General features: G+C 37.6%; 2 protein-coding genes across 3 annotated transcripts in view; one reads left to right on the top strand and one right to left on the bottom strand.

Annotated features, from left to right (window-relative positions):
• The window catches only part of LOC126382225 (tRNA (adenine(58)-N(1))-methyltransferase non-catalytic subunit TRM6), a 460488-nt gene that overhangs the window by 153351 nt on the left and 288676 nt on the right, over positions 1 to 18461 (bottom strand). The window lies entirely within an intron of this gene.
• The window catches only part of LOC126382231 (innexin inx1-like), a 77258-nt gene that overhangs the window by 50807 nt on the left and 7990 nt on the right, over positions 1 to 18461 (top strand). The window contains exons 5-6 of the mRNA XM_050032032.1: positions 9793 to 9950; positions 10741 to 10935. Of these exons, the coding sequence (XP_049887989.1) occupies positions 9793 to 9950; positions 10741 to 10935 (353 nt within the window). The remainder of the gene's footprint in view (positions 1 to 9792; positions 9951 to 10740; positions 10936 to 18461) is intronic.

The raw sequence follows: 18461 nt of genomic DNA, 5'->3' as shown, positions 1-18461 counted from the left end.
TCTATAAGTTCAACTGCATCATAATCCGTGATTCTGTATTAAATATTATACTATAAGTAATGCACTTGTTTATTTGTATATAAAGTCGGTGTTCGCGGAAGAAGCCAATGTGGTCAATTTACACAAGCGTCGGTTGCATTTTGGGGAACTGGTAACTTGAGCCCGGACATGTGCGCCCGCGCAGGCGCCTGCTGTTTTGTTGATTTTATGTTTTTTTATGTTGTTCGGGTAATAATTTGTTTCACACGTGGGACATGACGTCAAAAGTATTCTCCTATATAAACAGGAGCTCCTAATACCATCGGAAGGACCGTAACATAACTAATACTTTATTGCACATACAAGAAATACAAGTAACGAAAAGTATAGCCGTGGAAAAGAAGCTGCAAGAAAAACCACGGCACAGGGCCCTAGACGTTCTTTAAAAAATATATATTGTTATACAATTGAGTAATTTAGCTGCCTGATATCAGTTCTCAGACAGTGAATCCCATGCATTCATATCTTCTAAATAATCACTAACTTTATAATAACCTTCTTTGCAAAGTTTCTGTTTAACTACTGTCTTAAAACAGTTAAAAGGCAAATTCTGAATGTCAATGGGAATCTTATTGTAAAAACGTATACATTGCCCCTTAAAAGATTTAGTGATATGTCTATATACTATACTCCTGTGCCTATTCGTGGATTGAGGAGAAACGCTATGTTATGTGTTAAAATACACACCCAAAATCGACCCTTCCGTGGCAGTCGGGTAAAAAATAGACGTAAAACAGGGTAACCATAAATTGACAAAAATAAATAATAGGTAATACGTATATTAGAGCGAATAAAAGGGACTTATATTCAGGGTCATAAAGAACAGAATGGTTTTAGCACAGTATATTGCGTCACTATTAAATTACTTGCGCAGTTCTTTTCAACTTTGATTTTTTTAATTGAAAAAGGGGTCTGACTGCATTTCAAAAGACGTAGCTCTCTTTGTCCGCCATAATTACGCCCGAATTATTGTTGCCCGGGTCGAAATCTTTATGGCCCTGGGTATAAGGCTGATTTCGATTTGAGATGGAGGATTCGTAATTAGGATGTATGCAAAAACAGTGCCAGAAGCAAAAACATCTGGCGAGTGTGGTGTTGCCATGTAGCGGTCGAACCGCTTCGAGAACTAAGTTTGGCTTTTTGGGGGTCCTTACATTCCCGGGCAAAACCGATAAAGATTTAATTAAAAATGTTGTATTTAGAAAACCGACAGAGGTATTGTGTCCTCTAACATGATGGACTAATGTTATGGGCGATAGGCTGATCCCTTATCACCATAAGGTTCATCATATCCAGCTTAGGACTTCGTATCAACAGTGGCTGCAAGTTGTCTTTGATTACTTGTGGCTCTGCCCACCCCATTAGGGATTACGGGCGTGAGTTTATGTATGTATGTATGTATGTATGTATGTATGTATGTAGAAAACACCTCCACCAACACGCATTGGAGCAGCGTGGTGGAGTATGCTCCATACGCCCTCCGGTTGATTGAGTGAGGGGAGGCCTGTGCCCGCTTGTTATGCTGGTTATGTTATGTGTTTAGAAAACAAATTCTTCTAATCCTTTTATCCTCTGTTGGGATGTAGAGCTCGAATAACAGATTTCAACTCTTCGCGATCGAGAAAAGAAAATAAAAAAGTTTATTTTGTGTGTAGAATAATTCGTTACAGAACATTTGTTGAAACGAGAATGTCCTAATTTAGTTAAGAATGAACGTTATTCCAGACCTAAAATAACAGACACAATAATAAATGTAAGTTAACAACCTGGAAGCAATCTAGCGTGGCCCACATGGAAGTCTTTAAATAGGCTCCGGACACAGGTTGGCCGCTGCAAGGATAATCTCTGCAGGTGGGGATATCTGGTTGATGGTTGCGATGATTGCGAGTGTGGAGTATCACCACAAACTATGGCTCACCTTTTGTGCTGTCCTAAGTGCCCTAACACCTTCACTATTAAAGACCTTTACGAAGCCACTGACAATGCCGTAAGCGTGGCCAATTATTGGTCAGCAAAAATTTAGTATCGATCGCCATCGACTCGCAAAGAAGAAGAAGTTAACAAAGCTGTCTAAAAACATATATCTAAATAAAAAAAGTAAAAACTAGAAGTAGAGTTAGAAATAAAGTGAAGTAGAAGTTAGTAGTAGTAGTAAGTACGTAGTGTAATTGTAGTAGTTTTTATCTTATCTGTCTACGCATCTATACCAGGCATATTTTTTTTCATAAAATATTAATACAAAATATCTAACGATTGCTGAGTTTGTATGGGCTATCGCCGCGATTTCTGCAGACACCTCCTAATTTTATTTTAAGTTATACCCGTCATTTTCTTGTCCGCCGAAATGGAAAGGGACGGATGATTGTCTACAAGTTAATTTTAAAATGAATGAATAACCCGTGCGAATAAAATAGGCGTCTCGCTGGTATGCAATCCATTTGACGTGCTGTCTACTTAATTCTGTCGGTTTATTGGCCGATGTATGTTTGTTTTAGATTTATGCTTAAAATTGACGTGTATTCCATAAATTTTATGCCTGTCGATTACCCGTCCTTTTCTTTTTCAACGGATAAGAAAATGACACGTATAACAGAATAAAATTAGATGGAGTCTGCAGGAATTAGCACCAATGACTGTTTGTTTTGGCCATCGAACGTCTGTTTTCGTCAACTTACAAATGAACATTTAGTCACGTAGAGGGACAAAGCCAAATAAGCTGGGGTGAAAATTAACATTGTTCTGTCATAGTTACCTTGCGAATGTCTATGAGTTATAGGTGCAAATTATTTAGTTATTTATGGAATAGCTAATAAGCTTCTGTGCTATTCTGGGAGCTAATAAAAACATAGAACAGGATCAGCTTCTTGTGTCCCCGCGCACGTAAAATCCCACATGGGGATTGGATGTCAAACTCAACATACATACGTAGGTACAGCCATGAGCAGTATCATGTACACACTTTAGAACCCTGTCGCACTATCATTATTTGTCATTTAATGAAACTTACGGTTTAATTTGTCACAAAAGTTAATGTGACATGGTATCAAGTTAACGAGACTTGGGGATACAGGCATGATGGTATATATGCTATTTTTATGAAATTAATACATACGGAACCTAAAGCCGTAACAGCTCGTCTCAGCTTGGTTACTTGGATTTAGAGTCTTGTTTAATTGTGTTCAGTTTTTTGTGCACATCACTGTACCATGTTACACTATGATGCAGAAAGTTGCCGAACTATCTGGTTTATGATCTATAATCACCAGGCGAGCCACAAGCGAACTATAATTCCAGTACGGTCACGAGCATTAATATGTATACACTTTGGTACCATGTCACATTAACTTTTTTGAGAAATTGAACTGTAAGTCTCACTAAATGTCAAATATGTTAGTGCGGCAGAGTCCTAAAGTGGGTACATTATATTGCTCATGACTGTATATGATAGTAGCGCCTGAATACAGCTTAGATTTTTTGCTAGGTGTACAGGGAAGTGGATACAGGAATACAGGGTATAAATTCAGTATATAATTTTATAGTGTCATCTTAAATTAACAAATATTTTGTTTGTAAAAACTTACGCAGGGAAAACAAAAAAAATAAAATAAAATAAATGAGTGGCTAATGGGTATGCCGAATAATGAGTTATGTGAAATGAGTATTCGGGTATACAACAAAAGTATGTCGGGTGTGTAAGTTTGTTATAAGAAGAGTGTTTGTGACGTATATATACTACTACTATATATATATATGTATATATATATACTACTTGTACTAATTCTATTTCTCTTTTGTTTTGTATTTTGTTTTTTTTCCTGCTTGTGCAATAAAGTATTTGTTATGTTATGTTATGTTATGTTATACGTTGCCACTAATTTACGTGTCACGCTCTTGTCCGTGTAACATTCTCCATTCTTGTCTATCAAAGATGAATTCTTTCACTTCCTTTATAAGACACGACGTTCCCTGTGAAAAGCGGGATAATGCTAGTTGAGTCAAACAGCTATGCCATATGTTGAACGATCAGCGTTGCATCGTACAGGTATTAGAAACATTGCGTCGCATAATGATGTCTTAGGCCTTAGCCATGGCACAATGCTATAATGCATAGTCTTGCGGAATTATGCATCAAGAACTTTCATAAGGCTGCCATTTGTCTTGTACCTAGTTAAGCCTGTTTTGTAATTGTTTTCTTTTACTTCGGTACAATAAAGTATATTTTAAATGAATTTAATTTTATGCAGGGTGTTAGTGAAATCGTAACGAATACTGAGGGGGATGATTCAGACCATGATTCTGAGTCAAGAGCAAAATTCTTTTTAATTATTTTCAATTCTATACTATTGGAAAATTCCACTTGATATTAACTCAGAATAATGAGCTGAATCATCCCTCTCATTATTCGTTACGATGTCACTTACACCCCGTACAAGTACATAAAAGTAGCCATAATTACTCCATAACAAAATAGAGTAATACAATTATACTACGTTACCTTTTCTGAGTCTATCATTCAAAATTTAAATTCAAAAATATCTTTATTCAGTAGGTAACATAGTTACTTTGAATCGTCATTTTTTACGTAAAGAACGTCTCATTCGCCTAATACTACTGCAGCTTCTCACAACCTGTAGTCTTTTTTTTTGACATAACTTATTGTAGATTTGCCGCAGATGGCATTAACTACTTGGTCGGACAAATGGGGAGCGCTGAAGGCTCTCACCCGATACAACGTGTATAGTCGAGGAATAGAAGTTGCAGGAAAAACCTCCGCATAGGGCACTAGAGGATCGTTCTTCAAAAAAAAAAAAAATTCATAAAATACTGTTATACCATGTACTTAGTAATTTGGCTGCCTAATATCGATTCCTAGATAGTTAATCCCATGCATTGATAACTTTTAAATAATCACTAACTTTATAATACGACTCATACTCCTCAACATTTCCACTGCATTTATTCTACTCACATGTTTCATCAGCCGCATCGTACATCAGCGTTAATAAAAAAAAATAGATTATTAATGAACTCTATTCCGACTACGAACTTGACTGCATCTTATTTTAGCACGTCGCGTCGTCTCTAACCTTGTCGTGTTATCCAGCCAGGTGGCGATTGGCAGCAAAATGGTCACCTATCTATGAAGTACTAGGGTAGCAAAAAGCACCAGGTGTGCGCATTGTGCATCCCGTCGACAAAGGGCGAGGGCGCATCTGTCGGGTAGACCCTGCAACTTGCAATTGTAGCACCCGGCAAATTGTAAAATAATGTAGCGACATACATACTCGTATAATAATATCGATGATTTTGGAGGAGGAGCTCGGTGGCGCAGCGGTAAACGTGCTCGGTCTGCGATTGTTGAAGTTAAGCAACTTTCGCAAAGGCCGGTCTTAGGATGGGTGACCACAAAAAAAAAGTTTTTATCTCGAGTTCCTCAGTGCTTCGGAAGGCACGTTAAGCCGTTGGTTCCGGTTGCATTAGCAGTCGTTAATAACCACCAATCCGCACTGGGCCCGCGTGGTGGTTTAAGGTCCGATCTCCCTATCCATCCATAGGGAAGGCCCGTGCCCCTGCAGTGGGGACGTTAATGGGCTGGTGATGATGTGATGATGATGATTTTTGATAAGAACAGGGCTCAGTGCTGAGGTTTTTCTTGCAGCTACTTTTCTTCTGGTATACAGGTTGTGAGAAACCACAGTTTTAGGCGGATGAGACTTTCGACAAAAAATACATACATAAACTAACGCCTATTTCCCACCGGGGTTTATAGAGACTACGAAATTCCATTTGCTTCGATCCTGACACACTTCACAACAAAAAAAATATTTATGCAAAAAATTACGATTCAAAGTGTAACTTTGTTAACTAATGGTTAGAGATATTTTTAAGTTTGAGTGTAGTATAGTTTCATTGAAGGATGTGAAGTTTATGGACGAATTTGAGTTGGTAATATAGTCTTCTTCTATCGTGTGGGTTGTGAGGTGGAGTAATAATCCTTCAATAAAACAATACTATAGATAAAACTCCCTTTTAGTAACCCTGTCACCAGGGTTGATGAGGTGGGTAATTCACCTCACAACCCACACGATAGAAGAAGACACGTGTTATTAAATAAAATAAGATATTCACTTATCAACATAGCAACGGAATACACAGGCATCCATTTCAAATACCATGACCGGTTTATTCGTCGTCGGTATAAAATTTCGCACAACGATCATTGTATAACGTTACAACATCAGACGGACTGTCTCGTTTTATCAGTGGAATGTTTGAAACTTGCTATAAAGCACAAATACAAGATAAGACACGGTAAAAGATGACCATTGTGCTATTGACATAAAGTATATAGAGGTATGTGTATCGAATGATAAACTCAAAAATGTGACCACCCAGCAAGGCTATCACCACAGAGTTCTTATTGTACGGGGATACCGCGGAAGCAAAGCCAGTGGGAAATATGCACAAAACGAAATGCTATACTGAGACAACGATCGTATTGTAAAACTTTTCACGTTATTCATTGTTTCTTTGGAATCGCAGAAATACAACTAGCGATTGTGTAACTACGCAGTGAACGGTGGGTAAATCGATGTAGCGGTCAGGCCAGAAATGTCATAGTGCGGCTGCTTCATATGCCGACACGATAAAGGTTAACAGGCGACATGCGGACTCTAACACTGTAATTTAGTGCTATGATCTGTCGCTGTTACACTCCAGCGAGTCCCAATTTTATTTCGGTAACGAATCCTAAGTAACCATACTTCTGCAGATCCCTATTTTGATAATAGTAAAGTGATTTTATAAAATATTTTCGATGCCCCTTGTCATCTTGTATTCTTCTTCTTTTCTAAGAACTGTATAAGAAATTTTCTAATCTTAAGCGATAATTAAAAACATAAAAGTTCTTATAGATATACCTACCGCTACAAGTAGCTGCCACGGCACAGCAACCGCGCGAGATATATGTATATCCAGGACATCGACTATTAGACGCAGTGAAAGCTATCTACGCACATAAACGTCCTATGGATATTTGTCGAAGTCCTTGAGATAAATCGCACCGCGCGCGCCGCGGTTACTGTATCGCCTGTAAGTATTCAGTCAGTCATCAAAAAATATCTTAAGTAGATGAATGATCGTCCATTCTTGTCTATCAAAGGCAAATTCTTTCACTTCCTTATAAGACACGACGTTCGCGTTCTCTTAAATCTGTTCCATGCTACACCGACAAGAGCGTGGCTCCTAAATTAGCGATGATTAGATTAATGATCAAGTATAGTAACATGTTAATGATTGAGGTTCTTTTCTAGCTCTTGAAGTGTTTATAAACTATGGTTGTTAGCGACACGTGTTGAAATTATGGTAAATATTTACTCCAATAGTTCCATGTTTATACCGGAAGAGAATAACATTTTAATAGATGCTTCATAGGTTTACTTTTATAGGTACCTAGGTACTTTTTTACTTGTAAACTTTACATGGAGCTTGTAATTCTTTTGTCTTTTCAATGGGAAATAAAAAACAATATTAAGTTTCTCATAAAAAAATGAATTTGGAATTATAATTTGATTTGAATTTGACACTTCAATATACTATTAGTAGGTATGTAAAAGTTTCAAGGAATAAGAATCGACATAAACATAAAATAAACAGCCTATACACGTCCCACTGCTGGGCACAGGCCTCCCCTCAATCAACCGGAAGGGTAATAGAGCATACTTCACCACGTTGTTCCACTGAGGTTTGGAGTAGGAGATTTACGGCTAATAGCCGGGACCAACGGCTTAACCTGCCCTCCGAAGCAACGGAATCATCTTACTTTTTCGGATAAGCAGATGATTCAAACCTGCAAAGTCCTTACCAAACAAAGGACAGTCTCCCAAAGCGATTTCTACAATGACCCCATCGGGAATAGAACTCGGAACTCCATATTGTGATTCTAACTCTCTAACTACTAGACCACGGAGGCTGTTGAATAACATAATATCCTTCTATCGTGTGGGTTGTGAGGTGAATGAACGACTACATCATACTTAAACAAGCGGCATCTAAGAACACCATCAAATGATCTTTACTAAACAGGAATGCTATTAAATATTAAAACTTTCATTCCATTCATATCTCAGTGGTCTCTATAAAGTCGTTGTCATTTGTGTGGAATGCAGTCGTTAATGTGTTCTCAATTGGGCCACCGCGTCCCGTGACCCGGCGACAACGGGCCTTGTTAGCATATTGTGATGCATTCATAGACTGCATATATCTTCTGATGTGTACATAGAGTAACACGGACCTCCGTAGGGTCTCTTCTATCGTGTGGGTTGTGAGGTGGAGTAACAAACTCATCAACCCTGGTGTCAGGGTTACTATTAAGCCACCAAAGGCCCCTGACATGGCCCATGTAACGACTACTTACTTACATCAGTTACTTTTTGCTAAACATCAGAGCAAGAAATTGCTATGGAATTTATATGAAAAAGCAACCTGTGACGTCAGCACACGTGACGAAATGTCGCACTTAGTATTACATTTTCATTTATTAAAATTCATAAATGAGTTAAATAGAAAAAGAAAACGTTTTTTGTCACCTTTAGATCTGTCTTTATTTAGTAATCTGAATTTCATAATTTATCTTTGATTTACCTACACTGAACGTGCCTCTCGAAGCACGGATCATCTTACTTTCGGACAATCAGGTGATCAGTTTGTAATATCCTAACCGAACTAGGGATCACAAAGTGATTTTCGTGATATGTCCCCACGGGGATTTGAACCCGCGCCCTCCGGATCGTGAGCCGAACGCTCAACCACTGGACCACAGAGGCCGTTACACACACAGAGGTCGTGTTTGTATTATTTTAGGATGTTTCGTAACGGTACTAATGAACACCCAATCATCTGGATTAATAATTTGTGTAGCGAATAGGTTTGTTGGGGCTCTATTAGACTGTTATCTTATGTCATCTATTCGTTTAACCATTGAAATCAGAATCATTTATTTAACGTAATTATCATGGATAAACTTGTTGAAGGTCAATGTAACATTTTTGAATTTTTCGTTATTTGGCAAGGTGTTATGGCTAAGGAGAAGAAATGACAAGAAACTGTAACAGCAACACATCTTTTAAATCTAAACTAGAGGAACACGTTCAATACTAGACATTTTTATAATTTAGGTAATCATTAATCTTATAATAAGCTTTTTTACTGGACCACGGAGGCCGTTACGTAAGTGTAATACTGGGTGTTAGTGACATCGTAACAAATACTCAGAGGGATGATTCAGACCATGATTCTGAGTTAATATCAAGTGGAATTTTCCGTCGCAAAATTCATGTTATTTTTTTTAGATTTTTTAAATTATTTTCAATTCTATACTTTTGCGATGGAAAATTCCACTTGATATTAACTCGGAATAATCAGCTGAATCATCCCTCTCAGTATTCGTTACGATGTCACTTACACCCCGTACAAGTACATACAGTAGCCATACAAGTAGGTATGGGTGTTAGTGACACTGTAACGAATACTGAAGGAGATGATTCAGACCACGATTCTGAGTCGATATCAAGTAGAATTTCCTGTCGGAGAAGTCATGAAAATTTTAGACCTTATTTAAATTATTTTCCGTTCCATACTTTTGCGACGGAAAATTCCACTTGATATCAACACAGAATCATGGCCTGAATCATCCCTCAAAGTTTTCGTTACAATGTCACTAACACCCTGTATAATTAATTCATTTAATTACAGACGCACAAGCTGTACGCTCTGCGATACTGGGGCTGCGAGCTGCTCTGCCTGATCAACATCGTGGTGCAGCTGTGGATGATGGACAGCTTCTTCAACGGGGAATTCTTCTCGTACGGCACACGCGTGCTGGGGTACAGCGAGGTGCCTCAGGAGGAGAGGTGAGGATATGCTGTATATACGATACGATGTGGGAAATACCTAAATCAAGCTATTAATACTATTGAAGAGTTTCTTCTAACACTGTACTACTAAACTCCGCGTCTCATCTGGTACACAGTGTTAGCAAACCCCGGACACTTCATGCAAACAACCTCGTTTTAGGCTGCGTTTCCATTGACGCGGAGCTGTGCGGAGAGGAGCGGAGATGTGCAGGAATCGACCAATCACCGTGAGAGAGAGAGAGAGAGTGACAGAGCGTCTTCGTTTTTCGCTCTCCCGAATGCTGTGATTGGTCAAATCCGCACATCTCCGCTCTTCTCCGCCCATCTCCGCGTCAGTGGAAACCCGGCCTTACACAGACACCAAACATATTAACGTTATCGTACATGCACATCTGTGTGTGTGACGTCTGACACCATACGATACTACCAATTATGATTCAAGTCTGAACTATGTTCGAGGGGCGGTGAGGTAAACCTAGCTCAAACGCTGGTGGGGAGCGGGGTATTCTATACGTACTACCGTAGTATTATTCCTTACTCTACGGGGTCAGTTAGTTCGTTACGATGTCACTTACACCAAGTACGTAAAGGTAGCGGGTACTTATGGGTGCTAGTGACACCGTAACGAATACCTCAGTATTGCCTTCAAGGAGCAGCATTCAGATCATGATTCTGAGTTGATATCAATTGGAATTTTCCACCGCAAAATTCATGTTTTATTGAGTATTTTTAAAATTATGTTCTATTCCATACTTTTGTCTTATTCGGCATTCTTTCAAATTTGCAGATACGATCCGATGATCTACATATTCCCGCGCATAACGAAGTGTACGTTCCACAAGTTCGGCGCGTCGGGCACCATTCAAACACACGACAGCCTCTGCATCCTGCCGCTGAACATCGTCAACGAGAAGACCTACATCTTCCTCTGGTTCTGGTACATCATACTGGCTGTGGTCTTGGTGCTGCTCGTCATATACAGGTATTTTAATTAAAGATTCATCTCTCTAGCGTTATCCCATTTTTCACGTGGTCCGCTTACCTAACGTGAAGATTTGACCGCCGCGGTTTTTACAGGAGCGACTGTCTATCTGACCTTTGGAAGGTCTGCGAAGGGAAAGCCAGCCCAATACACGTTAGGGTGTTCACCGCTGAGCACGTGATATTCATTTATGATTCAAACATGAATTCGAAAATCATTGGTTAGGGCCCGTGCCTTGACACCAGGGTTGATACATACATACATAACTTAAACTCACGCCTATTTTCCACCGGGGTAAGCAGAGACTATGGAATTCCATTTGATCCTAACTCACTTCTCCACATTCATCAATCGTTTGAGACACGCACGCCGGTTCAGAGTAGATCGTACTGAATCCTTTCTGAGGACATTTCCAATTTGGATAATGTACTAGGACTGTCCTTCTAGGTCTTCCTCTGCCAGCCCTACCACCAACCTTCGCTTTATATACTACTGCTGCTACTTTACCAGAGTTCATTATTGGTCTCAAAACTCACACGAGAGAAGAAAAAAAAAATAGAAGCACTGTACTGTTATATTGGATTATAATTGTAGAGGAATTAACTGGGAAGGGTTCGTTTAAAAACAGTCGAGTAAAGATACCCTAGTCATCACTAATTTAAGAGCCATAGCAGTAAGTACTATTCAATGGTGGAGGACAGGAGTCCTAGCAGGACTTTGAAATAGACTACTCTGGGCGCCATCAGACGAGAGTACTGAGGGATGGAAGGCAAGAGTTCACTTCTGGCTTCCAGCCAATGCTGGTTTTGGCAAACTTTCGGTTTCATTGTCATGTTTACATACGTTACCAAGGGCTACCTTTTATCCCCCCCCCCCACCTTCATGGAATAAAGCAGAAATGGCTGCAAATTACTTAGTTTTATGTCAGATCCCTTTGACCCTTTCCTAGCTAGACGACCTCTGTGGTCCAGTGGTTGAGCGTTGGGCTCACGATCCGGAGGTCCCGGGTTCGAATCCCGGTGGGGACATATCACAAAAATCACTTTGTGATCCCTAGTTTGGTTAGGACATTACAGGCTGATCACCTGATTGTCCAAAAAGTAAGATGATCCGTGCTTCGGAAGGCACGTTAAGCCGTTGGTCCCGGTTACTGACCCACCAGGCCACCGTTGCGTACACGCTCAATTTTAAAAGCTCTGTATTTAAATTGTGTATAAAAAATAAATCCTAATTATAATAATATAATAGTTATAATAGTTCAAAACGTGCTTAGAATATTATAAATTCTCATGATTAGTGTTATCCAGTCGAATAGACAAGTGAATATTCTAATAATAAGCTTAATAGAAAACAGTTATTACCTAGTTGTTTACTTCTTTAAATGACTTATCAAATGCTTTTAAACAATATGGGTGCATAACAAAATGTAAACAGTGCAGTGTAGAAGTGAAAAATATGTGATTAGAATAATAAAAATATTAATAAATTCTCTCAATATTAGTGACGCTAAAATTCAAAGTGGGTATCGAAATAACCGCCAATAGACGTACAAAAAATCTCAAATGGCTGAGAAAAGGGATCGATAGTTTCGCATAATGTTCTAGCGATCAGATTGCCTAGCGGTTGAATGCACTCACTTGAAAAGCAGTCGTCGGTTCAGACGTCCCTGGATCGAATCACAGAGGAAGCATTAATTATTTATTGAACTTTTTTTCGTTTAAAATTTTTATCTAAGATTTATGTCATCGAATTAAGAAGAACAGGTTCAAAAAAATACCGCAAGATGGCTACAGTGAACTGCTGCATATGTAATAAGCGGCCATATATAGGAGATAGACTTACTTGTTGCGTATGCAATAAACGATACCATTATGATTGCTTACAAATTTCTAAAGCTGAATATAGCAATAAAGCACAAAAATACGATGTTTCATGGCTGTGTCCAGACTGCAAATTGACTGTTCATCCTATAACGGATGAGCTCAAAACGTCTCATCCCTTTACCTCACCGACGGGCACACCTTTTTCATCGCCCCACTCGACACCCTTAAATAACGTAACTCAGAGAACAAGAAATGTTAAACATATAATTAACGTATCCACGGATAATTCATACCAGTCCTTATCGGTCGACTCGGACGAAGGTGAATCTCCAGTTGGGAATACACAATGTATTGAATTAGAGAATTTGAAAGAAAAGAACTCTGTGCTTACCGCCGAAATTCAAAGCGCCGATATCGAAAAACAAAATCTTAGATCGGAAATAGGCGCACTGAAAAAACAATTAGCAACTAAGGAAAAGCAAATTCAATTACTAAAGAGCTTAAAAACGAACATACCTATGAAGACAGAGACACTAAATAGAAGACAGATTAAACATCGACACGAGACATCTGCAAGAAAAGAAAAACAAAGAGACCCCATGAAACTACCAACATTGACCAGAAGTAACAGCTTCCCAGAAGATAATGAAGTCCATAAGGGTATAGATAATAGCAATATCCCAGAATTTATCCTACAACAAAAAACATCCGCTCCTGAAACCCAACAAATACAAGGAAAAATCGAAGAAAGCAAAGACATGAAACTATGTATGATATCAAATAATAAGAAACACGAGATTACACAGTTAATACACAATGCTGATATATATAAAAGGTTTAACAGATGCCATTATGTTACACCTAATGTTGGTATAGAAACCCTATTAATAGACATTGATAAAAAATTGAAAAACTTTACAAAAAATGACTACTGTATTATTATTGTTGGTCATACAGATTTTAACACATCGCAAAATTATAGCCAGATAGTCGAGAACATTAAAGTAAAACTACAACCTTTGTCTCATACCAATATAATAATAGTAGCACCAGTGTACAGATGTGGAACTAATGTATTCAATTCTAGAGTCGAAATATTTAACAAACTCCTACACAGCGACATATACTACAATGAATATGGTTACTTTTTTGACTCGAACTCTGTACTGTCATACGATGTGTTCTCTGCGAAAACCGGTATCTTGAAGAAAATTGGAATGAAATGCATCCTGCAATGTATTGATGAAAAGCTAATATCTGCCAATATATCTCAAACGACCGATACTAATGGAATTATTATAAATAATGTACGGGATACACCAACAGCTGGAAACAATTTTTTTCGCGTCTGACTTCACTATACTGTTCCAAAATATACAAAGCATATATAATAAAATCCATTTGGTAGAGTTTACAACGAAAGAAGAACAAGATATACAAGTACTATGTGTAACGGAAACCTGGATGTCACCACGGAAGATAAACCTATTACAAATTGAAGATTTTGGATTGGCATCATACTATTGTAGAGCAAAGCATGATGGAGGTGGTGTATGCATCATGGTTAGGGAAGGATTAGAGTATAAAGAGCGACGCGACATCACAAGTATGTCAATAGAACTTGTATTTGAAATTACTGCTATTGAATTTCCTAAAACTAATCAGATTTTAATTGTTTTATATTGGCCAGAATATAATAGAGAAGCCGATCTGTTCTACGATTCATTAACTAAACTCTTGCAGCTACTCTTAAAAAAAGATACACAAAAAAACATTATTATAGGTGGAGACTTCAATGTTAATACTTTAATTAACTCCGAATCTAAAAAACTATTAAATATCATGAAATCTTTTAACTATAAACAACAGGTCACAGAAGCTACTAGAGTAACAACTACTACTACAAAATGCATAGATTTAGTATTCAGTAATATGCATACTACCAATGTCAATACCTTAGTAAAAGACTTTGGCTTTTCGGATCACAAAGGCGTACTAGTTACTGTACCTACTACAAAAGTACAAGAAATCAAGAAATTATATACAAAAAAAAGAGTCTATAGCAAACAAAACATAAACCAATTTAAGCGAGATCTTAATACAATAAATTGGAATGAAATAATACACCCTAACAATGATGTAAATCGTAACTTTAATAAATTTCATCAAAAAATACAATATCTACTTGAAAAAAATATCCCGAAGCAAACATTAATACTTAAAAAAATGCATAAAAAAAGCTGGTTAACGAGAGGATTGAAAATATCGTGTAGAAATAAACGTCTATTTAAAATGTTCGTGTCACAAACTGACAATCAAATTTTAACTAATTATTATAAGAAATATGAAAAAACCTTGAAAAGAACAGTGGCTAAATCAAAAAGGCTATATTACAAAAACTTCATTAAAAAATCCGATAACATGATGAAAGCAATGTGGCAGGTAGTTAAAGAGAAAACAAACAAAGTAAATAATAAAATTAAGAATAACATAAATATAATTATAAACAATACACTAACAGAAAATCCATACATAATCTCAAATCATTTCAATACTTTTTTCACATCAACTGGCAACCCCCCACCACACACTCCACATCCTCTTGGCCGCCCAGTGCAGGATCGTATAACTAACTCATTATTCGTTACTCCAACTGATCCTATAGAGATATGTAAGATAATTAATTCATTGAAAAATAAACGCAGTCATGGATATGACGATATTCCACCAATATTAGTGAAGGAATGCGCTTTTGAATTTGCCACTCCTCTTTCATATCTGATAAATCAATCCTTCTTGGAAGGAGTTGTCCCGGATGCGCTCAAGATTTCTATCGTCAAACCTTTATTTAAGAAGGGTGTAAAAAATGATAGCAACAATTACCGTCCGATAGCACTCTTGACAACTTTCTCTAAAATTCTAGAATCTGCGATGCAAAGAAGACTATATATTTTTTGCGAGAAGTACAATATTTTCAATGAAAATCAATATGGTTTTCGGAAGGGCCGCTCTACTTCAACAGCTGTCTACAAATATATGAATGAAGTACTCAAAGTAATAAATGATAAATTTTGCGCTGTGGGAGTACTGTTGGACATGAGCAAAGCTTATGACCGTGTCATATATGAAATACTTTTAAATAAACTACACGATATAGGTATAAGGGGGACTTGTTACAAATGGTTCGAATCATACCTCCAAAACCGCATTCAATATGTAGAAATTGAGTACCATAACTTTGATTCTGGAGAAATAAGCAAAATCAGATCTAATAAATTAAAATTAACGAAATCTATACCCCAAGGCAGCGTACTCGGATGCATATTGTTTTTGATTTACATTAATGACTTGCCTAAAATCATACATACACCATCCATACTATTTGCAGACGACATATCATTAATATTCTCTTGTAAAAATAATTTAGAGCTACAAACAGTATTAGATTCAAACCTAATTAAATTAAGAAATTGGTTACAAGACCACAAAAACAAAAATTATACAGTTTAGGCCATACCAGCATAGCTCTTTAAACATAAATTATACATTTAATAATACAATACTGGAATGTGTAAATACATATTCATTGTTGGGCATCAATATAGATACACACTTGAATTGGAAAGGCCATATCAACAAGATATCAACTAAGTTATCCAGTTTTATCTATGCATTGTATGAATTGAAAAGATCCACAGACCTGCAAACAGCAACCTGTGCATACCATGCTTATGCGCACAGTTGGCTCCGCTATGGTATAACTCTTTGGGGCAATAGTACGGATGCAAATGATTTATTTATACTACAAAAAAAATGTATAAGAATTCTAGCTAATATAGGACAAAGGACCAGCTGTAAACCATTTTTTATTAAATATGGAATCGAAACCTTAACGTCACTCTACATACTCGAAATGTGTATTTTCGTTAGGAATAACATGAACATGTTCCCCCAATATACTCGACCAAATAATTTAAGACCTCGCAACGCACTGGCCAAACTCCCTTCCCATCTAAAATTTGTAGATTCCGGCCCTCACTCAATGTCCGTTAGAATATATAATAAATTACCTAAATTCATAACTGAAATAGACCAAATACATCTCTTTAAATTGTCGTTAAAAAAATACTTAACTGAAAAAGCATTCTATACGCTGCATGAGTTTTTTAACGAATCTATGAAATACTGATAATTGTAAATGTAGCTATCTTTTATTCTTATTTTATTTTTTAACATGATCTTTACTATTTTTTTCTTTAAATTTTAAGCTGTTGTAGTGCCCTTACAGGGTTCCTGTTTGTACTTTCTTTTATTTTTAAGACCTTTGTAAAACATCAGGAATGCAATAAATAATTATCTTATCTTATCTTATCTTATCTTACTACTTAATGATGTAAGTAAGTAGTCGTTACATGAGCCATGTCAGGGGCCTTTGGCGGCTCAATAATAACCCTGACACCAGGGTTGATGAGGTTGGTAATGTACCTCTCAATCCACACGATAGAAGAAGAAGAAGCTAGAGGATTTCAACAAGCGTACTATATTTATTGGGCGGAAGGCAAGATGGAAACCACTGCCCTATTTTTCCCTAAAAAAGTAGCATGGAGAATGCCACACCGACAAGATCGTGGTTCTGAAATTAGTGATGATGATAACTAATAGCCAACCAGAGTGGAATGTGGTGGAAATCTTTATCATTGTAGAAATGTTACTAATAATGTGTAAGTAATTAAGTAATGGGCTTACTTGTTTAGTTGTTTAGTCAAGTGCTAAACAGCTGACAAAAATACTTTAGAGATAACTAAATATACTTGTTCTGATAATTTTGTTGATTTTTGACTAGTTTTAATAGTTCTGGTGATTGTAATGTTCAAAAAACATTATGGAAGTAAATTATATTTGTTTGGAAAAAACCGTAAATGGCATTCCTGCACAGATGGTTAATGTGTAATTTATTGTGTAAGATAAATATTTTAAGAGTTTATTATCTACAAACAAAAACCATCGACCGCTGTAGACGGCGATACGACTGTACAGTTTTGCTACATAACTTTGATAAGGCGTTCAAGTTTTTGTTTGTTAACATAATGTAACTTAAGCTCACGGCTGTATCCCAATTGGGGTAGCCAGAGGTACATCCATCGGAAGATGAACTGTGCCCTCACCTCACCGAGCTTCCTGTTAGATGATGATGGAGTAACAGCCTCCGTGGTCTAGTGGTTAGAGCGTTAGGCTCACGATCTGGAGGTCCGGGTTCGATTCCCGATGGGGACATTGTCGAAATCACTTTGTGAGACTGTCCTTTGTTTGGTAAGGACTTTTCAGGCTTGAATCACCTGATTGTCTGAAAAAGTAAGATGATTCCGTGCTTCGGAGGGCACGTTAAGCCGTTGGTCCCGGCTATTAGCCGTAAAAAACACCTCCACCAACCCGCAGTGGAGCAGCGTGGTGGTGTATGCTCCATACCCCCTCCGGTTGATTGAGGGGAGGCCTGTGCCCAGCAGTGGGACGTATATAGGCAGTTTATGATATTATGACATAATGTAACTTAAGCTCACGGCTGTATCGCAATTGGGGTAGCCAGAGGTACAGCCATCGGAAGATGAACTGTGCCCTCACCTCACCGAGATTCCTGTTAGATGATGATGGAGAAGATCATGATATGATGCAGCCGATGTCGGCTACGGCGACTGCTCCGACGTT

Source organism: Pectinophora gossypiella, chromosome 3 (assembly GCF_024362695.1).
Source record: "Pectinophora gossypiella chromosome 3, ilPecGoss1.1, whole genome shotgun sequence".
Lineage (NCBI taxonomy): Eukaryota > Metazoa > Arthropoda > Insecta > Lepidoptera > Gelechiidae > Pectinophora > Pectinophora gossypiella.
Note: the sequence above shows the minus strand (reverse complement) of the source record. Positions and strands in the feature narration are given on the sequence as shown.